The sequence below is a fragment of the Lethenteron reissneri genome, chromosome 6, assembly GCF_015708825.2.
Source record: "Lethenteron reissneri isolate LAM-NWPU_2019-01 chromosome 6, ASM1570882v1, whole genome shotgun sequence".
In the NCBI taxonomy this organism is placed as follows: Eukaryota; Metazoa; Chordata; class Hyperoartia; order Petromyzontiformes; family Petromyzontidae; genus Lethenteron; species Lethenteron reissneri.
In genome coordinates this window covers 1,132,180-1,153,777 of record NC_083784.1, presented here as the reverse complement: position 1 = coordinate 1,153,777, position 21,598 = coordinate 1,132,180, and the positions used below count along the sequence as shown (strand labels likewise).

The window sequence follows — 21,598 nt, the reverse complement described above, 5'->3', positions numbered from 1 at the left end:
TCGTCCCGAACTCGACATCAACCACGTGCCCACTCGCGTCGCCGCATAGAGTTTTATACCACACGCGCACGTCGACTGCATTATACATGGGAGCTCTGTAATTCATCATCATGTGTCACGGAGCGAGAACAAGAGAATACCTCGTTAATGGCTCTTGTTTTTGCGAAACAAACTCCCAGCTCAATCGATGATCACCCCGATCCATCCGCGCAGCCTTGCGTTACACAACGCGGGCTATGGTCCAGCAGGTCTCCCTGCGGACCTGCTGTGTACGGACTGTGACAGCTGTTCACCCCCCCAGCACCACCACCACCACCCGCGAGCCCCCCCGATCCATCTCCACAAAGGCCCGCGGGAACGGGCTGTCCCATTTGTAGCGCGGTTCACTGTTGTGATGTAACCATCGGTGATGCCCGCGGCAAACATCTTTCATCTCGGGCGGATGACACGTCCGCTTTGTTACACAGGTTCACGGTTCGGGCTCCAGCGGCCGCCCCGCTCAATACGACTGCGGTGTGTGTGTCCTGTGTTGACCACTGCTGTGTGTGTGTGTGTCCTGTGTTGACCACTGCTGTGTGTATGTGTGTCCTGTGTTGACCACTACGGGATGTGTCCTGTAATCATTTCTACGCGCGCCATCTGCTTCAGTGGAAACAATTTAAAGATCCCGTGGCTTCATTCGCAAGAGTGGAGCCATTGTGTGCCGGCAGACTACAGTCGTCAATTTGCAATACAGTACACACAGCAATCATTGTCTGCGACGGGGGAGACCCGGCAAGACCGTCGTGAAAAAAAGTTACGAGACTCAGTTGAGGCTTTCCCGGACGTACAAATAACTCTGTCACTGTGTTGTGTTGTTGTTGTTATTGCCCAGGGCTGAATTGCTCTCTGAATGTTTTTCCGTGTCGCTGCTAGCTTGTCGTAGTAGGCACCTGGCAAGTAGCCATAGGGAGAGAGGTATTCGTGGGTGTGGTGGTGTTTTCGTGTGAGAGCACGTATGGCCGCATGGTAAACCCGAACGGCAGGCCCGGCCGGAACGTCGGACAGACGACGGCACGGCGATCCGTCCATTGAAAATCAATTGAATCTGAAACTCAAAGCGTCTTCGAGATTTCGCGTCTCTCTTATTTTTTAATGTCGAGGTTGGTGAGCGAGCTCAGTGGTGGACGGCGAATCAGGGCAACCGCCCCGGGCCCCGCGCTTTGGGGGGGGGGGCGCGCTTTGACGTCACGGGTGGTGTCAGATGTAATACACGCGGCGAGATTTGCCCCAAGCCCCGCACCCCCGGCTTTTGCCGCTATCTCTCCACTGCTGCATGAAGGGCTCTCTCTCTCCCCAAAGTCGCCGCCATCTCTCACGATCATGCGATATTAACAATCCACGCTCCATCTCTCAGGGTGCGTTCTATCGGACGCTTTCCCGTTCCGTGGCTGCCGCTTTGTAATTGATGATTGACCATCTGGCATCATTACCACCATCATCATTATCCCTGCTGTAGCCATGGCGTGTCCTGCCCAAGCTACCTACCGACGCTTGGCTCTGCACGTGGTAGATATGCCCATGGTGTCTGTACGGCGTCTTGAGACACGGCCCTATGTTGCTAATTGCGGTATAATGCCACGTCTTGTTCTCATTGCGTTTCTGTCGTAAGCAGCGCTTGGATTAGGAGTTATTGGCGTAAGGGACTACCACTCGAGGACGCTCTTCCGTTTCGATGCTAGGAAGTCGCTTGGAGCTATGCACGTTTAAATCTAAATTGAAAACGTATTTCTTTGGAAGTGATTTTTGTGTTGAGTTCGTTGTCCTTCCCTCGCACCTCCGATTAGCGCGGTTGGTTACGTACGTTGCGAAATAAGTTCAACATACATACAAGGTGTCCCGATGCATACAAACACTATAATCTGTTGTGCCCTATCTATATATATAAAATCGTGCATGTCTGTCTGTCTGTGTATGTGTGTGTGGATTTCGGACCATACGCACTTTCATTGGACGGCGGTTGCCACTGGCAACAGCTAACGACGCCTTCGCCGCTTTCATTGGACGGCGGTTGCCCCTGGCAACGAGTAGCAACTTTTCGCCGCGGGGTGGACGCCATTTTTAATAGCGCGGGGGGGGGGGGGGGGGGACCGGCACCCGTACCCAGCGTTCGCCGGGTGGGAAAATCAGGCAAGGCGGGAGGCTCTGCACGGTGCTAGGCCTCGACACCCAACACGCCACTCTGAGGTAAATTCATACAAATTTCACGTCCTCTACAGAGTGGCGAGGGAGGGACTCAGCCTCAAAACGAGTAACTGGTGTGGCGTATTAACATCGCCACTGGGGAGACAAAGGCGGCCGGGCGTGGTGGATACAAGTCCCGGGCAAAGCCAGGTCATGACTATGTGTGTATGTGTTTATGTGTATGTCTGTGTGTCTGTATGTATGTGTATGTATGTGTCTGTATGTGTTTGTGTGTATGTATGTGTGTGTCTGTATGTATGTGTGTGTGTATTGTGTATGTGTTTGTGTGTATGTATGTGTGTGTTTGTATGTATGTGTATGTCTGTGTGTATGTGTGTGTGTATTGTGTGTGTGTCTGTGTGTGTGCGCGTGTGTTGTGTAGGGGGAACGGTAGTGTAGTGCTTAGCGTGCTGCCTGTGTGTGTGTCTGTGTGTGTGTCTGTGTGTGTGTCTGTGTGTGTGGTGTGTGGGGAGCGGTAGTGTAGTGGTTAGCGTGCTGTCTGTGTCTGTGTGTGTGTCTGTGTGTGTGTCTGTGTGTGTGCGTGTGTGGTGTGTGAGGAGCGGTAGTGTAGTGGTTAGCGTGCTGTCTGTGTCTGTGTGTGTGTCTGTGTGTGTCTGTGTGTGTGCGTGTGTGGTGTGTGAGGAGCGGTAGTGTAGTGGTTAGCGTGCTGTCTGTGTGTCTGTGTGTGTGTGTCTGTGTGTGTGTGTCTGTGTGTGTGCGTGTGTGGTGTGTAGGGGGAACGGTAGTGTAGTGCTTAGCGTGCTGCCTGTGTGTATGTCTGTGTGTGTGTGTCTGTGTGTGTGTGTCTGTGTGTGTGTCTGTGTGTGTGCGTGTGTGGTGTGTGGGGAGCGGTAGTGTAGTGGTTAGCGTGCTGTCTGTGTGTCTGTGTGTCTGTCTGTGTCTGTCCGTGTGTGTCTGCGTGTGTCTGTGTGTGTGTCTGTGTGTCTGTGTGTGTGAGGAGCGGTGGGTGTAGTGGTTAACGCTACGCTGCGCTACCAACCCGGCGAACCCAGTTCGATTCCCGCTCATGGCCACCACCGGTCAAGATTATTTGAACCTCCCCTAGGTCGAATCAGCCTCAAACGAGTAACTGGTGTGGAGTATTAACATCGCCACTGGGGAGACAAAGGCGGCCGGCCGTGGTGGATACAAGTCCCGGGCAAAGCCAGGTCATGACTATGTGTGTATGTGTTTATGTGTATGTCTGTGTGTCTGTATGTATGTGTATGTATGTGTCTGTATGTGTTTGTGTGTATGTATGTGTGTGTCTGTATGTATGTGTGTGTGTATTGTGTATGTGTTTGTGTGTATGTATGTGTGTGTTTGTATGTATGTGTATGTCTGTGTGTATGTGTGTGTGTATTGTGTGTGTGTCTGTGTGTGTGCGCGTGTGTTGTGTAGGGGGAACGGTAGTGTAGTGCTTAGCGTGCTGCCTGTGTGTGTGTCTGTGTGTGTGTCTGTGTGTGTGTCTGTGTGTGTGTGTGTGGTGTGTGGGGAGCAGTAGTGTAGTGGTTAGCGTGCTGTCTGTGTCTGTGTGTGTGTCTGTGTGTGTGTCTGTGTGTGTGCGTGTGTGGTGTGTGAGGAGCGGTAGTGTAGTGGTTAGCGTGCTGTCTGTGTCTGTGTGTGTGTCTGTGTGTGTGTCTGTGTGTGTGCGTGTGTGGTGTGTGAGGAGCGGTAGTGTAGTGGTTAGCGTGCTGTCTGTGTGTCTGTGTGTGTGTGTCTGTGTGTGTGTGTCTGTGTGTGTGCGTGTGTGGTGTGTAGGGGGAACGGTAGTGTAGTGCTTAGCGTGCTGCCTGTGTGTATGTCTGTGTGTGTGTGTCTGTGTGTGTGTGTCTGTGTGTGTGTCTGTGTGTGTGCGTGTGTGGTGTGTGGGGAGCGGTAGTGTAGTGGTTAGCGTGCTGTCTGTGTGTCTGTGTGTCTGTCTGTGTCTGTCTGTGTGTGTCTGCGTGTGTCTGTGTGTGTGTCTGTGTGTCTGTGTGTGTGAGGAGCGGTGGGTGTAGTGGTTAACGCTACACTGCGCTACCAACCCGGCGAACCCAGTTCGATTCCCGCTCATGGCCACCACCGGTCAAGATTATTTGAACCTCCCCTAGGTCGAATCAGCCTCAAACGAGTAACTGGTGTGGAGTATTAACATCGCCACTGGGGAGACAAAGGCGGCCGGCCGTGGTGGATACAAGTCCCGGGCGAAGCCGGGTAGTACAGCTAGTATTTATATAATCCTATAAACAAGTTTATCATTATTATTCCCGAATGGGCGCCCCAGATTGTTCCTGCTAAGGTAGGGGGAGCGGTCGTGTAAAATATGAACCGTCCTGGGCTTCCGCCCCATCGACTGAGCCTCAAATTACTAACCTGGTGGGATGCGTTAAACATCGCCACTCGGGAGACAAAGGCGGCCGGGCGTGGTGCTGGTCACCGACCCCCTCGTTTGCCGATCTGTCTTTGCGAACAGCACTTGCCCCAACAGTCGGTTGAAGCTATACCGGGGGCTATTGTTCCCTTTGTTCATGAATTCGAGCGAGACTGGTTCTAAAGTAATTTGTTTAGCTGTTGTTGTTGTTACAAATGTTGTTGTTGTTGTTTTATCTTAATAAACTCACGTCGCAGTTCTCCGACTGCAGCCCGAGTAGAGTCCCCTTCGCTCCAAGTCGGTCTCACGGCGAACGAGCTGAAAATCTCCGGCCATGTTCTCTCCGCTGCTGGATGAAGATCACCCCCCCCCTCCCCGTGCGTCGTGGCTACCCCCTCACTATCCCACGTCCCGTCTGACTCGTGTGCACCAGCTGATGGCCGCGTGTTCGCTCCATCTCCGCGGTCAGGTTGTCCTCTCTCCTCCGGCTGCGCTACTCCGTGGTGAGTCGTCTCGCCCATCGCCTAGCCGCGTTCAGCCGAAGGCCCTTACTGAATTTTATTTATTTATTAAAAGTCGGCAATGATGTCTGATTTGCGTTTGTTTCCCAATTCGTGTGCGTCTCTTCCCGTCTCTTGATTCCAAGAAATGCGTTTCTCTTCGCGCTTATTTAAAAAAATTCAAGTTATTTTTCTGGTTAAGTTTTTGTCCGTTTCCATGCATCTGAACCAAGACGTCATAGCTGGCGTGCACGATGCACTGATTGAAACCCGTCCCGGGGCACAGCGCTGGGCTGACGTGCACTCGAGCACAATCACCAAACACCGGTGTTGCTCCTTGCGGGGAATATCAGCTGTAAGAGGCGGTCTCGAGTCAGACATTTGCCCACATTTGTATATATGTGTGTTTTAACAACTTCACTCACTAAATAACACGTGAAATGTGCTTCATGCACTTCAAATGTAACGAGGTGGTGTAACGCCTCGTGTCCGCGTGTGTGTGCAACGAGGTATGGGGAGCGCCAATGAAGCGGTCAGTGCACCGCGCTTCGAACCATGGCACCCGAGTTCCGATTCCCGCTCACAAATAAATATATCAGTGGCCGATATTTGAAACGATTCTGGGCTACAGACTTAAACTAGTACTCGCCCCAAAGGTATGTTAAGGCTTGTATGTTTGACCATATTTGTATACCTTATATGGACACCGGGAACAAGTTTGGGGTCGGGTCTTACTTTCCGAAGCGTCTTATAATTCGGAGAATGCGCTAATTGCACCTCTGTTCATTGTATTGTTTGTCGCGTGTGTGCGTGTACGTGCAGTGTTTAGGCAGGTGCTCGCTAACAACACTTGCCTTTAAGGGCTGTACCAGGCTGATGATGTGTGTGTGTGGTGTGTGTGTAATGGGGAGCGGTGGCGCTGTGGTTAGCGCGCTGCACTACGAACCCAGCGAGCCAGACGTGGTGCTGGTGGCTACCCACCCTCGTTCGTGTGCCGTGTCGGCCTTTCATATGTGCTGCTCGCTAACAGCACTTGCCCCCGCCTCCCCCCACACTCTGTTCAAGGCTATACGGGGGACCTTTGCGTGTAGTGTGTGGAAGCTTTATGAACTCATAGTGGAATTGCGCTACGCGGGACGCGTTGCATAATTTCCTTCCGCCGATATAGGCGGCTACGCACATCTGCTCACAACACGCACAGCAGCAGCAGCAACAGCAGCAGCAGCGGCGGCGTTGGCTGTTTGCAACAACAGCCAGCAGCACAACACAGCCCATTAATCCCGTGAACCAAACAGCGGGCGCGTCAAACGATAAACCGGTAACCGTTTTCAGAACCGATGCTATCCGTTTGACTTTCAGGAGGATCGTGCTGAATTTGGGATGTTTGAACAAAGTACCGGTTAAAAAAAAAACGCCACTGTGTTTCGCTCTTCGTTGGCGTGAATTCATTCGTAACGCAACGCGCACCTACCTGTGAATACTTGCGGCCGCTGCGTTACGGCCGCGGTGGTACGCGAGTTGGCGATTGCGATGAAGATGAACGCGTGCGGGTAAATCAATGAACCGTTTCACTCGCGAACATAATTCCGCCGTCGAATATTTATGTCCTGCAGATGCCTTCAAAGAAGACGCATCCGCTGTTGTCGATTTCAACTCGAATAGCGCCGTTTTATCGCTCGCCGTTTTTTGGCCTGTTGAGTTTTTGTTACGCAGCGTGATTAATATCGAACCTATATAAAATGCATCTCGCAACATGAGGGACACGGTTAAGCTTCGCCCTCGTTAGAAATTATCAGCTAGCCACGTCCAGATAACCAACTGCGTTTTATATATTTAACTATATCTCTCTCTGGTGCCTCTATGTGCTGTGGAGAAGGCCCGTTGCCCGAAACGTCGCCCATTAAATGTGTATTTTTTTAAGGCCACACACAGTGTCATTGGCGAGTGTATCGCGTTTTTGCTGTTGGCTGTGTGTGTGTGTGCACCACTGCCATCGCAACAGCAGCAGTATCGCCAACATAATGTAGAGCATTTATTAAGAAGTGACATCATTAGCGAGGCGAGTACAGACGGATAAACAAGGGAGTTGCTACAGAGTTGAAAATCTACTTCCCTTAGTGACTACCACAACAATTAGAATTTGCTTGTCCAGGACAGCCACGCTGCATGGCACGACTGATTTAAACATTATGCAGAGAGAGAGAGAGACGCGGGCTCATTCACTTATTTATGAAATTATCGCTTCATTGTGCTGCATGTTAAACTTCTTTCGCACCATACATAGCCAACCCGCGCTAATCGGAGGTGCGGGGAGAAGGGCAAGAAGCTAAGCACAAAAAGTAGTTCTATACAGGAATTCGTTTTCGATCTAGATGATGCGTCGCTCCAGTGGCTTTCTAAGATCGGAACGAAGAGCTTTCCAGACGGCCGCAGAAGCGCATCTGAAAGCGCGCGACGCTGATGCGGTGACCGCCGCCTTTGTTCGATGGCTGAGCCAGAAACCGCTGCTGCTGCTGCTGCCGCTGCTACTGCTGCTGCTACTGCCGCTGATGCTGCTACTGCCGCTGCTACTGCTGCTACTGCTGCTACTGCTGTTGCCGCTGCTGCTGCTGCCGCTGCTGCTGCTGCCGCTGCTGCTGTTGCTGCTGCTGCTGCTACTGCCGCTGCCGCTGCTGCTGCTGCTACTGCCGCTGCTGCTGCTACTGCCGCTGCTGCTGCCGCTGCTGCTACTGCTGCTGCTGTTGCCGCTGCTGCTGCCGCTGCTGCCGCTGCTGCTGCCGCTGCTGTTGCTGCTGCTGCCGCTGCCGCTGCTGTAGCTGCTGCTGCTGCCGCTGCTGCTGCTACTGCCGCTGCTGCTGCTGCTGCTGCCGCTGCTGCTGCCGCTGCTGTTGCTGCTGCTGCCGCTGCCGCTGCTGTAGCTGCTGCTACTGCCGCTGCTGCTGCTACTGCCGCTGCTGCTGCCGCTGCTGCTGCTACTGCTGCTGCTGCCGCTGCTGCCGCTGCTGCTGCTGCTACTGCCGCTGCTGCTGCTCCTGCTGCTGCTGCTGCCGCTGCTGCTGCTGCTACTGCCGCTGCTGCCGCTGCTGCTGCTACTGCTGCTGCTCCTGCTGCTGCTGCTACTGCCGCTGCTGCTGCTGCCGCCGCTGCTGCTGCTGCTACTGCCGCTGCTGCTGCTCCTGCCGCTGCTGCTACTGCCGCTGCTGCTGCTGCCGCTGCTGCCGCTGCCGCTGCTGCCGCTGCCGCTGCTGCCACTGCCGCTGCTGCTACTGACGCTGCTGCTGCTGCCGCTGCTGCTGCCGCTGCTGCTGCCGCTGCTACTGCCGCTGCTGCTGCTGATGCGAGGATGAGCGGGGGAGTTCGCGTGACGATGGTTCACGATGCTCCTTGACGAGATCAGCAGCGAGGGATCGTTCGCAATCCCACACGAGGGATCGTTCATAATACACGTGTGTATGTGTCTATATGTGTGTGTCTGTGTGTATACGTGTGTGTCTGTGTCTATATATATATGTGTGTCTGTGTGTATACGTGTGTGTCTGTGTATATATATACACGTGTGTCTGTGTGTGTATACATGTCTGTCTGTGTGTATACGTGTGTGTCTGTGTGTCTATATATATGTGTATGTCTCTGTGTGTATATATGTGTGTGTGTATATATATGTGTGTGTGTCTGTGTGTGTATACGTGTCTGTGTGCGTATACGCATGTGTGTCTGTATATATGTGTGTGTGTCTGTACATACAGGGTGGCCCAAAAGTCAGAACACATGCAGCTATTTTATTAATTTTAACAGAGACATTGACATGTGTTCATCGTTTAAGCGAACATTACATTTCATTACATTTCATTATTAAAAGCTGTTTTGTTCTGACTTCATCTGGGGGGTCACCTAAATTATTAAAATAACACAATGTTAATTAAAATAAATATAATAGCCATATCTGTCCTTACTTTTGGGCCATTTAGCACATATCAAAGTGCGTGTAAGTATATATATATGTGTGCATATGAAAGCGTGTAGTGTACGCGTGTGTCGATGTGTACATGTGGGGGGTGGTAGTGTAGCGGTTAGCGCACTGTGCTACAAATCCATCCGGCGACCCGATTCGATTCCCCTTCACACTGAAGGCCACTGACGATTATCTGGGCCTCCCCTAGCTCGACTTAGCCTCAAATGAGTGCCTGGTGTGATGTGTAAACATCGCCATTCGGCAGACAAAGGCGGCCGGGCCTGGTGCTGGCCACCCACCCCCTAGTGTGCTGTGACCTTCATAGGTGTTCGCTAACAGCACTTGCCCCAACAGTCTGTTAAGGCTATGTAGGGGTTCTTTGTCTTATATATGTGTGTGTATACCGTGGTTGGGGTACATATACACGCGTGTACATATACTATCTGTTTATATATCTATGTGTGTGCTCGGGTTGGGGAACTTACTGCGCTCGAGTTAAGTCTGTACGGCCGTCAGCCGCAATGTGGCCTACCGCTTCAAAACATCCCGCAAAGCGAGATATCTATCCGGCCACTTGCCAAGCATCTTAGCCGCACTAATTGGGTACTAGAGGCTCGTGTATATGTTCAACCTGGCATCAACAGCATCGCCCGGTCACGTCTCTCAATGCAAGGTGGTCTCGCAGTCACAGAGGTGACTTGAGGTGCGTGTGTGCGTTGATGCGTGGTTACACGCCAAGGTACATTAGAAAGTCCGATTCGGTTCCACCCGTGATGTACAAAGACAAAGATCCCCCGTATAGCCTTCACAGACTGTTGTTAGCGAGCACCTATGAAGACGGGAACGGCACACGCGAGGGTGGGTGACCAGCATTGCGCCCGGCCGCCTTTGTCTCCCAAGTGCCGATGTTTACACACCGCACCGTTTGAGGCTGAGCTATTGGTGGCCCAGGACCGGTTGAAGATAATCGTCACCGGTGGTGGCCGTGAGCGGGAATCGAACTCGGGTGGCCGGGTTCTAAGCGCAGCGCGGTAACCACTATGCTACCGCTTCCCCGTGACCTACAAGAGCAAACAGAAAGATCCCCCCCGCCACCCCCGTAGCCTTAACCGTTTGGGGCAAATGCTGTTAGCGAGCACACACGCACACATACACACGCACACACACACGCACACACGCACACACACACGCACACACGCACACACACACACGTACACACACACACGCACATACACACACGCATATACACACACACACGCACACACACACATACACGTGTGTGTGCGTGCTTAGTTCCAACAAGCGTCCCACTGGGTTTCCTCTTTAGTGTGAGTTATCAGCGCTGGCCCAGCACGGTCGCCGCAACAGCCGCAGTTCCCACTGCCACGCTCGCTGTTTATAGAAGCCCCCACACGCCCTACTGACAGAAGTCTGTCTGCGTCCACTCGCGCCTGGTTCCTCTTCTACGGGAGGCCGAGACCCGAGAGGAGTCATTGCGGTCTCGGTGACTCACGGGGTGCGGGTCAGGCCAAGCGGCGTCGCCTACGCGGAGAAGCGGCGCGCCCACATGAAGAGGGAGATGGGTCATGAAGAGATGGATCATGAAGGGAGGGAGATGGATCATGAAGAGATGAATCATGAAGGGAGATGGATCATGAAGGGAGATAGATCATGAAGGGAGATGGATCATGAAGGGAGGGATGGATCATGAAGGGAGATGGATCATGAAGAGATGGATCATGAAGAGAGGGAGATGGATCATGAAGAGATGGATCATGAAGGGAGATGGATCATGAAGAGATGGATCATGAAGAGATGGATCATGAAGAGAGATGGATCATGAAGAGAGATGGATCATGAAGAGATGGATCATGAAGGGAGGGATCATGAAGGGAGATGGATCATGAAGAGATGGATCATGAAGAGATGGATCATGAAGAGAGGGATCATGAAGGGAGATGGATCATGAAGAGATGGATCATGAAGAGAGGGATGGATCATGAAGAGATGGATCATGAAGGGAGGGATCATGAAGGGAGATGGATCATGAAGAGAGGGATGGATCATGAAGAGATGGATCATGAAGAGATGGATCATGAAGGGAGATGGATCATGAAGAGAGAGATGGATCATGAAGAGATGGATCATGAAGAGATGGATCATGAAGGGAGGGATCATAAAGGGAGATGGATCATGAAGAGATTGGATCATGAAGGGAGGGATGGATCATGAAGGGAGGGATGGATCATGAAGGGAGATGGATTATGAAGGGAGGGATGGATCATGAAGGGAGGGATGGATCATGAAGGGAGGGAGATGGATCATGAAGAGAGGGATGGATCATGAAGAGATGGATCATGAAGGGAGGGCTGGATCATGAAGGGAGGGATGGATCATGAAGAGATGGATCATGAAGAGGGAGATGGATCATGAAGAGATGGATCATGAAGAGGGAGATAGTTTCAGCCGGAGCTGTCCACCCTCCCACCTTCCAGGGCTGAGCTTAGGAAGACAACCACAATATGATTAATATTTCATGAGAAAATGAAGAGCCCTGGTTTTCTCAAACTCATTTTTCTATTCGTGTTCACAACGTTGTTGGAGCGATCTTTGTTTTTCTATAAATGGTTAAAATCATTCATGTTATTATTACATGTTAATGCCCAACGTCTTTGCTGTATTGATGCTCTCCTTGATGGTCGTTACAGCCCGTGCGACGGAGTGTTTGAGATGTGTAGTTTACTAAATCGTGGTTTGCTAAGCACAGACCCAACGTGGCCACCAACGCAAAGCGCCCAGAGAACAAACAATCCTGCCTGATGCTGATCAATGTGTTGAGTACTTTTAGTTGAAGATGTAACAAATAAGAGTTCATAGTTTGCAGTTTGTATGCGTTTGTGTTTGTAGGTATGCGTGCATTTGTGCGTGTGTGTGGGTGTGTTACGGGCCTCGCTTGACCAAACAGTCTGTTAAAGGCGACACGGGAAGATATTCGTCTTTGTGGTGAACGTGCTGTGCTACAATCCCAACGATTATCTGAACCGGCTCTGGGCCTCCCCTAGGTCGACTCAGACTTAAATGTATTACGGTACCCGGGTGCGGTGTGTAAAATATCGCCACTAGGGAGACAAAGGCGGTGGGCGATGAAACACTGAGATGTGAAGAGGCGGTTTAGGGCAGGGTGGAATAATTGATAAAATAAAAACCACCATTCCCACCACGGCCTTCGACAAAAAAAACACGTTTTAAATAACTGGACGTTGCGTTAAACGTATGGAGGTGGAAAACGGTAACCGGTTTACAGGTTGATAATTGGTTTTTTACCCTTTTATCTGACAACAAAACTGACACCTTTTTTTACAAGGAGTCATGTTTGCATAGACCACAATACCTGCAGTCATAATGCAAACAAAAAACATAACTCTGATAATGTATAGTGCATACAGTGCATACATTATCAGAGTTATGTTTTTTGTTTGCATTATGACTCCTCGTAAAAAAAGGTGTCAGTTTTGTTGCCAGATAGAAGGGTAAAGTAACAATTATCATATTTTTTACTGACAAATGAGGTACCAATGGCGGTTTACAGGTTGTTTGGTATTAACAACCCTGCAATATTACGTAGGTGTACACGTATATTTGTGGATGTGTTGTTGTGTCGTTGTGTATGTATGTGTGTATCATGTGGTATGTGCATGTTGGTGTGAACGCGTCGTGTGTATTTATGTTTATGTGTGTGTACGTGTGTGTGTATATGTGTGTGTGTACGTGTGTGTATGTATATGTGTGTACGTGTGTGTATGTATGTGTGTGTATGTATACGTGTGTATGTATATGTGTGTACGTGTGTGTGTATGTATATGTGTATGTATATGTATGCGTGTATGTATATGTGTATGTATATGTGTGTACGTGTGTGTATGTGTGTGTATGTGTGTACGTGTGTGTCTGTATGTATATGTGTGTATGTGTGTGTATGTATGTGTGTGTGTGTATGTATATGTGTGTACGTGTGTGTGTGTATGTATATGTGTGTATGTATATATGTGTGTATGTATGTGTGTGTACGTGTGTGTGTGTATGTGTGTGTATGTATATATGTGTGTGTGTATGTATATGTGTGTACGTGTGTGACTTAGCCTCAAAGCTGGTGCTGTGTGTGGTGAACATTGCCACCGGCGAGACGGCGCCAGCTCTGCGTGGTGCTCACCCCCCACGCTGGCGTACGGGCCTTCATAGGTGCTCGCTAACAGCACTTGCCCCAACAATCGAGTAAAGGCTATACGGGCTGTCTTTGTATTTGTGTGTCTGTGAGCTCCAACGGTGAAGCCGAAACCGTTTGGGTTCACGCAACTTTTTTAGTTTTCCCCGTACTGAGATTAAACATTTTTGTTTTTAAATATCCCTTCCCGTATCGTCGTTATACTGACGTGAATACTACGTAGTGCCAACCACAATTCTGATTTAGTATTTCGGGGCCAAGTAAACAACAATAACAACAACAATACGATAATTGTTTTTTACCCTTCTATCTGGCAACAAAACGTTCAGCGCTTTGTCAATTCCACTGCTGGATGAAGGCCTCAACAAGGCACTTGGGTTATGTGCTTAGGGTATTAGTTCATTAATAATATTATTTTACAATACAATAATTCTATTTAGTTACAGTCTTTCTTATTGTACTCATTGTTCATGTTTTAAATAAATATATATACGGCGACCACACTAAACTAGAATTGCGTATGTGTTAATTACTACGTACTATTAATATTAAATGATTATGTTACATATTTTATATTCTTTAACACGTAGCAGGCTTTCGTCGACCAATATCTTACCTACAATAGAGGTTTGTACTAGTGACGAATTGGTCACGTTCTGTTTACGTGACAAACCTTACTAGTTGTCTGTGTCGGGTGGTGGCGGGTTTAACGACACATTTATATATTTTACGCGATCTAACCCCCCAAAATAAACCACTATTATGGTTTAATATTTTATTTTCCGTTTTAAGCACCAGATTATTCTATTATTATCGAGAAGGTTACGGGTACGGACAATGATACATGGAAAGGGTAGAATTACATGCACCCTATATTGTAATTAATCATTCTCCTCCACGAGTATTGCATGTGCAACATACGTGTAGGTTTCAGTGTGTAACACCGCTTGGCACAAATATGCATCACACAAAGATTTTATGCCACATTCTCTCCAAATAAAACGATTTTCTATTGTTCATGCGATGCATTGCCATTGGGGATGTTGTTTTTGAAACCCGTGCCTTTTATGAAAGAGACATCCGTGGAAGCTGCGGCTTGAAGAAGACCATCAATCTGTGCATATGTTCTCTAAAATAAATCGGTGTTGTAACAAGCAAATAGTGGCTACAATCGATTATAATTACCTGGCGTATACGTGTAATGTGTATATATATCGATATAGTGAATGCACAGAGTACGCACACACACCCAGAACACGTGTGGATATGGATGTGTTCTGACTTGCTTGCGTTAACCCAACACGTCACAACGTGAACACAGCACACACATAGACCACGATGTTCACTCACACAACACACACAGCACGGTTCACTTACACAACACACACAGCACGGTTCACTTACACAACACACACAGCACGGTTCACTTACACAACACACATAGACCACGATGTTCACTCACACAGCACGGTTCACTTACACAACACACACAGCAGGGTTCACTTACACAACACACACAGCACGGTTCACTTACACAACACACACAGCACGGTTCACTTACACAACACACACAGCACGGTTCACTTACACAACACACACAGCACGGTTCACTTACATAACACACACAGCACGGTTCACTTACACAACACACACAGCACGGTTCACTTACACAACACACACAGCACGGTTCACTTACACAACACACACAGCACGGTTCACTTACACAACACACACAGCACGGTTCACTTACACAACACACACAGCACGGTTCACTTACACAACACACACAGCAGGGTTCACTTACACAACACACACAGCACGGTTCACTTACACAACACACACAGCACGGTTCACTTACACAACACACACAGCACGGTTCACTTACACAACACACACAGCACGGTTCACTTACACAACATACACAGCACGGTTCACTTACACAACACACACAGCACGGTTCACTTACACAACACACACAGACCACGATGCTCACGTACACAACGTGATGCATTGCTGTGTGTGTAGATGTGCATGCACTGTGTATGTGTACATGTGAACACACACATACACTGGTACAACGAATGTTCACATGCGTGTAGACATATACACGATGTATGTATGTTGAACTTCTTTTGCACCGTATGTTGCCAACCGTACTAATCGGAGGTGACACACATAATAACACATACACACAATGACACTTACACACAATGTCGCATACACATACTAACACATATACACAATCGCACATTTGTGTGTGTGCACAATATTACATTTCAACGTTTGCATTTACAAACAACAACATTTTGCTGCATGAATGCTGTCCAGATACATAGTGCAATGTATGTTACAGAAAATTAGGAATAATTAATTGCTCTACGACATTCACTCATTCACCACCGCCGTCATGATCACCACGATCATAAACACAGACACATCGACAAGACGCAGATACAAACATGTGCACACAGACACACTAAACATGCGTACACACACGTGTATCATCAATGATACAGGCGTTTTTTGTGTTAAATCGCGTAAATATATTAATGTGTCGCTGTGTTGGGTGCTGGCTGGATGAACGCATATATATATATAAAAGTGTACAGAGCATTATTTAGATGATAAATATATAACAAACATTTGCGAGTTCGTTTAATGGCAAGCAATTTGGTAACACGCCACCCCACCTGGATGTTAAATTCAAAGTGTTTCCAGTGATAAGAGCTTAAGGAATTGCCTTTGATTTGAGCACCAATTAAAGCAAACTGTTTGATCTTCCGTAGAGCGGTCACGTGAGTCAATCCCGAACCTTTGCGTCTGTCACGATCACACACTCTCGGTCCAGCCCCTATGTCACTGCACGCACGTTCATATTCACTTAAGCAAAGCATTCACGATGTTTCAATGTGTCACATTAATACAATTATCATGCGATTATCTCACGTCCGGAGTACTTTTCGCATTGCTTTGCTGTATGCGGAGTAATTTAAGCTTTGCTTACTACGCATATAGTTTTAGATGAATAATTGTAATACTTTATCATGTTTATTTATGTATTGCTTATTTTATAAATAGACCTATTTATGTAACATTTTTGAAAGCACACGCCACATGACGAGATATTTACATTAGTATATAGTCATTTAACGCATCCAGTTGAACTATATGCGGTGTCTTTGTGAGTGTGTATATATGGGTGGGGAGCGGTGGTGCAGTGGTTAGCGCGCTGCACTACGAATCTGGCCGCCAGAATCCGATTTCCGGTCACAGCCAACATCGGTGACGAATATTTGAACCGATCCTGGGCCTCCCCTAGGTCAACTCAGCCTTAAATGAGTACATGGTGCGGTGTGTAAACATCGCCACTCGGGAGACAAAGGCGGCCGGGCGTGGTGCAAGCCACCACGTGGGCCGTGACGGCCTGAATGGGGTGCTCGCTAACAGCACTTGCCCCTACAATCTTTTAAGGCAACACGGGGGATCTTTGCTTTTTTTCTCTGCACAAACAGATGAAATGGCGATGACGCCTATTACCCAGTAATAACGATCATTAATATCGGAAGTGAGCGAATACTTTATCCCACAGCAGCAGCCGCTTTTAAATGCATCTTGAGACTCCTCGTTGCTGTCCTGGGTACGCGATGTCGACGGTTTACCAGGCGGATAGCACTCTTATAATCAGTAACAATTATGCTCCATAACAAGATAATCCGTAACCTAGATTCCTGCAAGCATGAAGTCATATGTTAATTCGATATGATCATCCTATACTCATTCAGTTACTGGCAGTAAACACTCGCTAACAGCACTTGCCTCGATCGGCTCTGCTACCCGACATAGCCCGCCAAGGATATCGAGAGGCACGTGCTGATAGTGACCACTTCTGATGGCTGTCACAGCGCGCATTTAAACACCCGACGGCTACACGAATGTGTGTGTATGTGTGTGTATGTGTGTGTGTGTATGTGTGTGTATGTATGTGTGTGTATGTGTGTGTGCGGTGGTGTAGCGGTTAGCGCGCTGCGCTATGAACCCGGCGACCAGGGTTCAATTCCCACTCACGGCCAACACCAGTGATGATTATCTAACCGGTCCTGGACCTCCCCTAGGTCGACTCAGCCTCAAATAAGTACCTGGTGCGGTGTGTAAACATCGTCAAGTGGGAAGACAAAGGCGGTCGGGCGTGGTGCTGGCCAACCCACCCCCTCACGTACCGTTCTGGCCTTCATAGGTGCTCGCTAACAGCACTTGCCCCTACAGGCTGTTAAGGCTACACGGGGGATCTTTGTTGCGTGCATTTGCACGCAATCAGTGGCGTGGAATAGTTTAACCGCTTCTGTGTCTCCTCTAGGTCGACTGGGCCTTAAACAAGCACCTGCGATTGGGTGCGTAAACATCAGTGACAATTGTTTAACGCGAAGGCTTTCGTGACCAATATTATCCGTAATATAGTTTTCACCCAGCCAATACTAATATGCTAAGTGGCGGTGGCGGGTGGTGGCGAGTTTAACGACGCATTTATATTTACGCGATCTAACCCCGAAAATAACCTATTATGGATCATCAATTATAGATACAGGCGACTGGTCGTGATGCATGGGGGTTGTGTATGTAATACATTTACACATATATATGCCTTGGGGAAGCGGGGGCATTGTGGTTAGCGCACTGCTGCACTTCGAACTCTGAGGCCTGGCGTTAATAGGGGCACGATAACAGCGCTTTCCCCAACGAGGATATTTTATCTTTTTGTTACGTGTCGGAATGTGCAATCTTTCGTGTGTGTATATAGTGTGTGTGTATAGTGTGTGTGTGTATAGTGTGTGTGTATACATTGTGTGTGTGTGTATATATAGTTTGTGTGTATATAGTGTGTGTGTACAGTTATTTTGCTGTGCCTTTTACACCTGATGAAGGAAGCTTGTGTTGCCTCCGAAACGTCGTGATTTAATTGATTTCTTTTCATGAATTATTATTTTATTATTTTTACCTACGTGCCTTTACCGAAACAACCTAAGAGTGTGTGTGTGTGTTATATATCTTGGTGATGTTAGGGCTAGGGACAAAGCGTCATCACGTCGCGGTAATGACCCCGTTCGCCCAGACGCAGATCCATTCGGGCAGAGAGACGCGGCGTGGGCATCGCACAGGGGCCGCTTCGCACGTGGCCTCTAATCCGCGTCCTGTTGACTCACTGGGGAGCGGAGGAGGAGGCATCAACTACGAATGGCGAGAAAAGGGAGTCGTGTTCCTAACCGATCAATTGCACAATCGAACACGTGGGATCACAGCTACGATTGCAGCAATCTAAACATAAAATAAAGTAAATCTACGATTTGTACGTGTGACGTGCTTTGAAGCGAGGGTTCAATTTGCTTCGGGGTTTGCACCCAGAGAGAAAGCGCGCCCGAGAGAGCGGTTCCTAGCAGAGACGGAGCGGCCAAATGATATCGGATTGCTCTGTATCGCAGGATCGCGAGGGGTGGTGACGGGCTCGGGGAGGAGACTCTTCATCCAGCTGTGGAGTGGGCACGGCTGCTGCTGCTTAAAAATCGTGGAGTCAAACCACTCTGTTGTGCCACTGCGTTCACTGCGTTGTGCCGATGCGTCCAGGAAGTGGGCGATGCGCGTTGTTTACCACGTGCTGTTTACAACTGAGTGGAAACAGCAGCAGCAGAGACGTCAGATATTGACGTTGCTGCGAGTGCCGTGCACACAAGCCAAGCAGCCGTCATCAGGGGGCTCTCAGTCGAAGCGATGGCTCCGAAGGGAGGAATCCTAACACGTGTGAGCCTTAGCATCCCTGATGAAGATTGTGACACGCAAACAATGCGGCCTTCGTCACGCAAAGATGTCCCGTTCAGCCTTTGTCTCTCGGTCATTGTCACTCGGAGGGTTCTTAGAAGGAACCTCAGAACCCCTGTGGAAGTGACGAGGACGGGAGGGACCCCTGTTGACGACCGCTGCGCCCACAACCCGCGTAGCTGTGCAGCCTTCTTCACTGGTTGTTAGATGTTGGCAGTGGACGCCCTTGGCTTTGCGTTCGCTGCACTAAAGTACACAAACCCGCACGCACGTGTCTGCCGTGGGTCGATCTCGTGAGGAGCGGTGCACGAAACGGTTAGCGCGCTGCGCCCACGGCAACCGGCAACCCGAGTTCCATCGGTGTGTGAACACGTGCCGTCGGTGTGTGGACACGTGACATCGGGAAGATAACGGCAGCCACCCCCCGTGGCGTGTCAAGCCGGCCTCCATGGGTGCTCGCTAACAGCACTTGCCCCGTCAAACCCTCTGCAATTGGGGGACCTTTGTCTTTGTATATGCGTATGTTGGACATTACTCTGTACATACAGACATTAGCTCATACACGTTTGTATTGCAGTAGTATTGCTCTGTACATATACACGCAGTTGCATACAACCACCGACATTTACATAATTACATTATGATGAACAAATCTAAGCACATTTGCGCTTGCAAGCGAGTGTATGCAAACATTCATATCCGTTTGAAGGGGTGTACACGTGAAGGTGTGTTTATGTGTACATTGGGATGTGTGTGCGTGCGTGTGTATACAAACGGGTAGTTCGTTTGTATGTGGGCGTGGATGAATGTCTAGTTTATGTGGCTATAAGGGTGCGTGTGTTAATGCGGGTGTATGTATGTGTGTATGGAGACAAGGCATATGTGTGTATGGAGCGGTGTGTGCATGGGTTCTGCAGAGAAACTATGGCACACGGTGAGCACACCCCGGAGGTGGTGATGGGCGATGTCACTACGCAGGTGTCACGATGGCGCGCCCGTCGCCTGTGCCATCGCAGTCACATCACAGCATCACGCACGCAACGCCATCCACGCACTCATCCCATTCATTCAAGTATCATTTTAACCCAGTTAGCTGTGGTCACAATGGACGCAGTGTCAAGTGTCACAATCGAACTGCAAGCCTGGAGATCGCGTCCTCTAACGGGTTAAATCACACCGTTGGTGGTTAAACAATGCCACATTCCTATGGCGGGGACCAGTACATCCATTTTAAAAAAGAACTGTTATTGAATTCCAAAGTGGTGCATCGACTGTCATATTACCCACCACTAAATCACGATGGTTGTGGTGCTGATGCTGCTGCTGATGATGATGATGCGAACGTAAACAACGACCTGAATTGCAACTCATAACATCACCACGGCGGACTCCTGCTGCACTTTTACAAACCCAAGCTGAGACATTGCCCGACCTCAACATGCACACACACAAATCAGTACTCGACACATCCACTCTGCAATCCACCAATTCAACAACAACTTCATACATTCGTTTTACAATAGTACGCACAACATCACCACCTCCACCTTCCTCGCCACCATCACCACCCCCCGATCACCATCGCGGACAGCGTCACAATCACCACCATCACCACCACCGCCATCGTGAACACCATCACCACCATCACCACCGCCGCCATCGTGAACACCATCACCACCACCGCCATCGTGAACACCATCACCACCATCACCACCGCCGCCATCGTGAACACCATCACCACCACCGCCATCGTGAACACCATCACCACCACCGCCATCGTGAACACCACCACCACCACTGCCATCGTGAACACCATCACCACCATCACCACCACCGCCATCGTGAACACCACCACTACCGCCATCGTGAACACCACCACCACCGCCATCGTGAACACCACCACCACCACCACTGCCATCGTGAACACTACCACCACCGCCGCAACCAACAATCACCAGCACCACCACCACCAGCACCACCAGCACCATCACCACCACCGCAACCAACAATCACCAGCACCAACAGCACCACCTCCGCACCATCGTGCACTCACCTTGAACGCCACGGGCAGAGTTTTATTGCATCGCCAGTGCGAGGGCAGCACGGAGCACAGGAAGTTGGGGCTGTCCGTGCGCACCAGCTCCCCGGGGTGGTCGGCCAGCACGTCCGCCGTGGCGCGCTTCGAGTGCAGCAGCGAGCCGGCGGCCCCCGCTCCGGCGGCCGCGTCTTGGCAGTTGGCGGCCGGCACCCCCATGGCCCCGGCAGGCCCCGTGCCCAGCTGCTGCTGCTGCTGCAGGTGGTGGTGGTGGTGGTGGTGCAGCAACGCCGCGTCGCTGGAGCCGCCGAGTCCTTCGGCCGCCAGTTTGGCCGCGGCGGGTGGAGCCGCGAAGCGCCGCCCGGCACCGCCGCCCGTCTCTAAGAGAGTGCGCATCGTCTCAGTCGTCTGCGCGTCCGCCTCGCGTGTCCGTGCCGCGCTGCGCCGAGCGGTGTGGGGCGAGAGATGTCTGGATGGTTCCCCGTACGCCCGCAGGGCTGTCTGT

The 21,598-nt window shown here is 49.9% G+C and overlaps 1 protein-coding gene across 3 annotated transcripts in view; it reads right to left on the bottom strand.

The window, feature by feature from the left end:
* LOC133353458 (runt-related transcription factor 1-like) overlaps positions 1–21,598 on the bottom strand; it is a 138,120-nt gene that overhangs the window by 40,892 nt on the left and 75,630 nt on the right. For all 3 annotated transcript variants that reach the window (XM_061569726.1, XM_061569734.1, XM_061569743.1), the window contains exon 3: positions 21,112–21,473. In XM_061569726.1, the coding sequence (XP_061425710.1) occupies positions 21,112–21,473 (362 nt within the window). The remainder of the gene's footprint in view (positions 1–21,111; positions 21,474–21,598) is intronic.